The 6,695-nt window shown below is 35.5% G+C and overlaps 1 protein-coding gene across 1 annotated transcript; it reads left to right on the forward strand.

The window, feature by feature from the left end:
* Positions 1-5,631: 5,631 nt before the first annotated feature.
* Positions 5,632-6,468, forward strand: LOC145803615 (uncharacterized). The gene is made up of 2 exons (XM_082896932.1): positions 5,632-5,923; positions 6,002-6,468. Exons 1-2 carry the CDS (start codon positions 5,632-5,634, stop codon positions 6,466-6,468), a joined length of 759 nt encoding a protein of 252 aa, XP_082753058.1.
* The last annotated feature ends 227 nt before the right edge of the window (positions 6,469-6,695 follow it).

Below are 6,695 nucleotides of genomic sequence, written 5' to 3' on the forward strand. Positions count from 1 at the left end.
TGTCACTCTTTTTATTTTGTTTCCCCTATTGGTGCTTTACTTTGGAAGATCAATGTAATACATGAAATAGAGATAGTAATACTTATTGGGAATATATATTAAGTTTTTTGGGAGACTTTTTCTTAACCAATTAGCGTTTTGATAAAAGGAACAATAGGCTAGGGCCATACCCAGCCCTTGGTGCTTATAATTCTATTCATACAGAATTATGTCCTAATGATCTGATGATGATATTTTTATAATTAAAATGTATCTTGATGTAAAAGTAATACCTACCATCTAATATATATGTATAAAATAATTATATATGATGTTGAAAAACAAAATTGTAAGAATAAAGTTGGGCCTAAAGCATGATTCAAGGACTAATTGATAAAAAGTGACAGGACAGTCACAATTCCTCAGCCATACAATCAAATGGACACACAGTAGCTTTGATATCTTTCTATCCTTTAGCAATCTACAAAGCTTCTATGATCACATATTGATTTATATCCTTGGATTTCATTCAAAATATACAATCTTTTTAAACTTCTTCCAACAATTCTTAGTGAATATCATATAGCCACATATTGAATGAAAATTGCTTTATTAGAAAACTAATTAGAAAATAGAAGAATATTAATATATTTGATGAAAAAGAAAGGAAGAAAACTTCAATGTGGAGAGAGAGAGAGAGAGAGAGAGAGAGAGAGAGAGAGAGAGAGAAGCTTACATTGGGTAAAATCCTTCAATGACTAGAATCTTAGGAGGCTTGATGAGCTCAAGAGGGTCAAGAACACCAGTGACATGGTTATAAACAGGCTTATCAACAGCAATCCCATCCTTGAGTGCCTTAACTTGCTCATACATTAAATCAAAGTCATTGGCTCTTGGATCAAGTGCAGTCACTCCCTTCTCTTTCCTCCCAGTCTTGTAAAGTGAGTGATAATCATCCAAACAAATCACAGTGGTCATGTCACTGATGAGTTTGTTTGAGTCTGGATTCCCACCCCTTGGCGGCTCAGCACCCCCTCCAAACACACTGTGTTAGTCTCCTCGTGAATGTGCTTTTTCCACAACCCGAGTCAGCTGCTAAGCCTATTACCACTGTCTTGCCATCAGCTGAGCATGTTATTGAACTGATGAGTGTGCTTTGAGTTTTGACTGGATAAAAGTTTTGTAATATTCTGGAAACCCAACAGCGTTGGGGTTACCCTTGGGGACATGTTAAAACATTAGAAAAATTATTGGGTTTCTAATTGCAAGGACCTTTGGGTAATTATGTGATTCAGCCACCCCAATGCTTAGTTAGCACACATTGTTGTCAGGTATGTAATATGAATCATAGTTTATAATCTTTATTTATATACTTATTAACATCTTCTTTTGTTGTTCCTTGTCAAAGGTTGTCAATCTAAATATTGGTGCTAATCGGCATACACTTGCAAATTCTGAACACCTTGGAGACATGCCGACAACTCAGGTGGAAGTTTGGGTTGATGTGACCAGTTGAGAGAAGCAGCTTTTGGAATTGCTTGATGTAGTGAACTACTATTAGGGTATTGTGTATCAAAAATGCTTTAGAGCTCTAATATAGTAGCTCTAATAGCTCTAATAGGAAGGTGGGTCCCACCCTGATGTGATGTTTGTGCCTTGTTTTGTTTTGTTTTGTTTTGTTTTTTTTTTTTTTTTGCTTTGACACATCATTAGAGCTCAAATTAGAGCTCTATATTTAGAGCTCTCTATCATTTCCCTATTGTGTATTGCTGTTAGATTAGCTACTAGTTGTTAATTTGTATTGATGCTTAAAGCTGTTAATTTGTATTGTGGTACTTTGGATTGAACAGTATGTTATCTTTGCTTCATTGGTACGTATTGTTGCAAAAGCAACTGATGGGAATTGAGCTGGTCTGTTTTTTCAGTTTTATATGATAACACACACACAATCTTTGCTTCATTGGTACGTATTGTTGCAAAGCAATTGATGAGAATTGAGATGGTCTGTTTTTTCAGTTTTATATGATAACGCACACACCAAAAAAAAAAAAAAAAGTTTTTTGAAAAAATAACACCAAATGACATTATTGTGACGTCATACGTTAGTTTGTGGCGGGAAGGGAGACGAATGTCAAAGATTTTGTAGTGTTTTAAAAAATGCCGTCTAATATGCTTAGTGACGTTTTTCAAACGTTGGAAAGCGATTGCGGTAGCCATATCAGCGATGAAAATATTACACGTCGCTGTAAGTTTTTACGGCTTTTTTCAGACTTTTAGCGATGCTTTTAAAACACCGCTAAAACTCAAATTTCCTATAGTGAGGATCTCACGGTAAGATTGTCAAAAACAAATAGGACCCACTAATATATTAGAAAATTCGTGAGACTAATTGAAATAACTGATTTTCATATGAGACTTTCTGATTATTTTCCTTCTTTTAAATTTATTTTTAGATAATGTTAATGTTTACTAATTGATTATAATTTTATTACCACGTGTTTGGTACATTGGAAAATATATAAGTTTTTTTTATTACATATATGCCATTTTACATCTATTTTGTTGATCTTGGATTTGTTTCGTTCTTTAATGATTAAGTGTATCACACCCTTACTTATAAATATATAAGTATTATATTCAATAAAGTATCAAAATTTCTAGAGAAGGTGCCAAAAGAGGAAATAATGATTCATTCAGGTTAATCACGTAAAATTATAATAATGACTGCACATAGAGTTCTTGTTAAGGTGTAGAAAATATCAAAGTAATAACAATTTTAATGTATTTTTCATTTTTCTTTATATATTTTATTTTTTTTAATACACATTTTACATGAATATTAAGACTAATGATTATCCATTATAGGTCATTAACATTTTTCATAGCAAAAGGTAATATTTCAAAATCATTTAATGTAGGGAAAATTACAAAAAATAAAAAATAAAAAAATAAGAGTTTGACTTTTGTAACAAAATAAATTCTGAATTTTTAATTTTGTTAATTTAAACCCTAAACTTTTAATTTGTTTTCAAACTAAACCATTTGTCTATTTTTGTTAAGTAAAATAAATATATTTATATTTTAGTCATTAAATTCAATGAAAATGTGTATTTTAGACATTTTATATATATTGACATAAAATTTAATGACTAACATACTTTTTTTTGTCAGATTTAAATAATGAAAATAGGCAAATAGTTTAGATTGAAAATAAATCAAAAGATTATAATTTAAATTTAAAAAATTAAATATTAAAAATTTATTTTGTTAAGGGCAAACCCTGATTATTTTTATTTTTATTTTATAATTGTCCCTTTAATATATGTATTGAGTAAGGATGTGCACAAATACATATTAATCTTTTAAGGAAGCCTGCAGTTGACGAAGAGAGAATGAAGAGGAAAGATTGTGGAGGTTGGCAACCGGTAGTTCGACAAACAGGATTGATCAAGACTACAAGGGATTCAAAGGTGGGTGAGCTATTTACAGTATTTGTGGATAACATCACTGAGTCAATGAATTCGAAAGGTTTGTTTGGGCTGTTTACAAAGTTTGGTATTGTTAAGGATGTGTTCATCCCAAAGAAAAAGAGGAAGACCACAGGTTCGAGATTTGGCTTCGCAAGATATGATTTTTCGGTAGCAGCTGAGATTGCAGTTCAAAGGGTAATGGGTTGTGGTGTGATGATAAAGCTTTAAAGGTTAAAGGGGCTGAGTTTGAATGGGGAGACCATGACCAAGTCAAGCAGCCTAGGGGATTTAATCAGAGGACTAAAACCAAGGAAAGAATTAGGAACCGTGATGCTCAAGGAGGAGGAATACAGAAAAGACAGGATTTTGAAGGGTTAAAATCTTATGTGGAGGCTGTTGGAAAAGGTGTTGTACAAGGTAGAGAGGAAGTTGTGGTTCAAGTATCAGAAGCTGGTAATGGGTGGTTGTATGAAAGCTTGATCATCAAGCTGCATATCTTTTTCCCTTTTTCAGCTTTTAAAGAGGAATGTCAGAAGAGGGGTTTCCAGGAAGAAAAAATTAGAGCAGGTAAAGGTAGAGTTGTAATCCTAACGTTTAATTCAGTCATGGAGATGAAAAGGCAGAAGGAGGTACTAAATGAATGGATATTTGAATGATGTAGTTCAATGGAGGAGTGGAATACGGGATGTAGTGTTACTCAAGAAAGGTGTGTGTGGATTAGTTGTTATGGTGTTCCATTTAATTTATAGAGTGTGGCTACATTTAGAAGTATAGGGGCTATATGGGGAGAAGTAGTGCAATTACATGAGGACGCCATTAACAATGTTTCTTTTTGTGGTGGGAAAGTTCGAGTCATAACAAAATCCATGGAGTTTATCAATAGGACTATACGATTGAGTTGTAATGGAGTAATATACCCAGTAAGGATTTGTGAATGTCTTGAGAGTTCGGAGATGTTAGTTTGTAGTAAGAGCTTTTCTGTTGATAGATTGAAGATGTTAAATGATCCTGATGGTGAGGAGAAGAAAGATAGATGTTCAACTGTTAAAGGTGACCAGAGCGGTAGTACACAGTTGGTAAGAGGGATTGAGGTCAAGGATGATAAGGTGGAATGCTATGATGAGGTGGCCCAATGTAGTACTTCCATACTACCTAGGGATGGAATAATCGGAGCTGTCTGCATAGAGATGATATTAATGTTGAAGGTAGTGATAGTTGGGTGTCAGAAACATGTTTGGTTGGTACAAAAGAGAATGTGGAAAAACCAAACGGTGGGATGAGCTGTAGGGTAGAGGAGCAGATGATGATGGAGATTCCAAGAAGAATGAATAAGGATAGGGAGGTAGTTGGGGAAGTAGTTGGTGAAGAAGAAATTGTGACCCCTGGGTTTGTCAAAAGCATTAGTGGGTCTGAGGAAATTGGGCCTAGTATCAATATTCAGGTAGTGTTAGAAGGGGCCCAGTTAAGAGGTGTTAGAAGTGGGCCAGGGGCAGAAGTCAGTATTTTGGGATTGGGCCAAGATTATAGTGTTGGGGCTCAGCCCAACTCGAATCGAACATGGCTGTTAGATGTTAATGGAAGTGAGGATGTGTAGTCGACAGTTCACAAGTCAGAACATGTGGGGAGAGATGCTAATCACCGAAGAAAATTGGGAGGATATGGAGGTACAAAAGGAAGGGGAATGAGGAGAGTACAGAGAAAACAAACTTCATTCTTATATGGGTTTCAAAGAGGAGCAGTATTCAGGGCAGCATCTACTGTTTTATCTCACTCTCTATCAAATGAAAGTCAACTGAGTAGAAGGAGGAGAAGAGCATTGAGGAAGCACAAGCAACTCTGTAGCTTGGTCAACGTTTGGGGATGAATTGTGAAGGCAAAGAGAATGAAGTAATTCAAAGAATTGTTCAGCTGGAGCTACAAGATGAAGAACGATTTGAAAAGGGAAAAGGGGGTGTGTTGGGTCAAACCTAATTGACCAAAAAGATTGGGGTCTAATTGGAGTATAAACTAGTGATCAATGAAGGTAATGACTTGGAATGTTAGAGGGTTGGGAAGAGTAGATAAACGGCGTAGAGTCAGACAAGTTCTGCAGGAAAGGAAGGTGGATGTTCTGCTTCTTCAAGAAACGAAAAAAAGCAGTATGGATGAGATATTTATTAGATCAATTTGGCCATAGGAGAGAATGGAGTTTATGGCTATTAATTTTGAAGGTAGTGTTGGAGGAATATTGAGTGTCTGGAATCCAGAGGTGTTTAAGCTACTAGAATGTTGCAGTCAAAGAAATTTCCTACTTATTTCAGGTATAGCTCTTGGTTCATTTGAATGTGTTTTTCTAAATGTATATGGTCCTAATGATGTGTCCAAAAGAGCACGGTTATGGGAATCTATTGTTAATATTAGAGCAAGTTTCCAAAAGCCTTGGTGTATGGGAGGGGACTACAATGAAATTGGAAATATTGAGGATAGAAAAGGATGTATTAGAAGAGATAAAGGAATGATAGAGTTTAACAATTTCATTAACTAGTTGGAGTTGGTGGAGGTTCCAATGTTAGGCAGAAGATTTACTTGGTGTAATTCTTTGGATGGGGAGCGGTGGAGTAAGATTGATAGGTTCTTGCTAGACACAATATGGTTGGAGAAGTTTAGGCTACCGATGTGGGGTTTACCCAGGTTGGTGTATGATCACTGTCCATTTTTATTGATGGAAGATGAGAGGAATTGGGGACCAAGACCATTCAGGATCCTTAATGCATGGACACTACACCCAAGTTTTATGTCAATTGCTAAACAAGCTTGGTCTGAGTACCAGGTACAAGGTTGGGCTGGATATAGAGTGCAAAGAAAGTTAGGAGGTATGAAAATTGAACTGAAAAAATGGAACATAGAAGTATTTGAAGTGGTTGAGAAGCAACTAAAAAAAGCAAAAGAGGATTTGCATTCATATGACTTATTAGCAGAATGTAGGGAGCTGGCATCCAGTAAAGTTGAATCTAGAAGGGAGGCAAAACATCTAGTCTGAAAGTTGAGAAAAAGAAAGGACTGGATATGGTTTCAGAAGTCTAGATTGAATTGGGCACAACATGGGGATAGAAACACGAGGTATTTTCATATTATTGCAAGTAAGAGGCAAAGAAGAAATATGGTGGACTCAGTGGTAGTTAATGGGGTCAACATTGAAGATCCTGAGCTTGTGAGGCTTGAAGTGGTATGGCACTTTTCAAAGGCATTTGCTGAAGAGTGGCCATC

Source organism: Camellia sinensis, chromosome 12 (genome assembly GCF_055761805.1).
Source record: "Camellia sinensis isolate YWXY chromosome 12, ASM5576180v1, whole genome shotgun sequence".
In the NCBI taxonomy this organism is placed as follows: domain Eukaryota; kingdom Viridiplantae; phylum Streptophyta; class Magnoliopsida; order Ericales; family Theaceae; genus Camellia; species Camellia sinensis.

Excerpts from the sequence above, each read along its gene's own strand:
- LOC145803615 (XM_082896932.1), top strand. The coding sequence starts at position 5,632 with ATGGAGTTTATGGCTATTAATTTTGAAGGTAGTGTTGGAGGAATATTG. Across the intron at positions 5,924-6,001 it reads TATTGAGGATAGAAAAGGAT|GCAGAAGATTTACTTGGTGT; the intron begins GTATTAGAAGAG and ends TTCCAATGTTAG.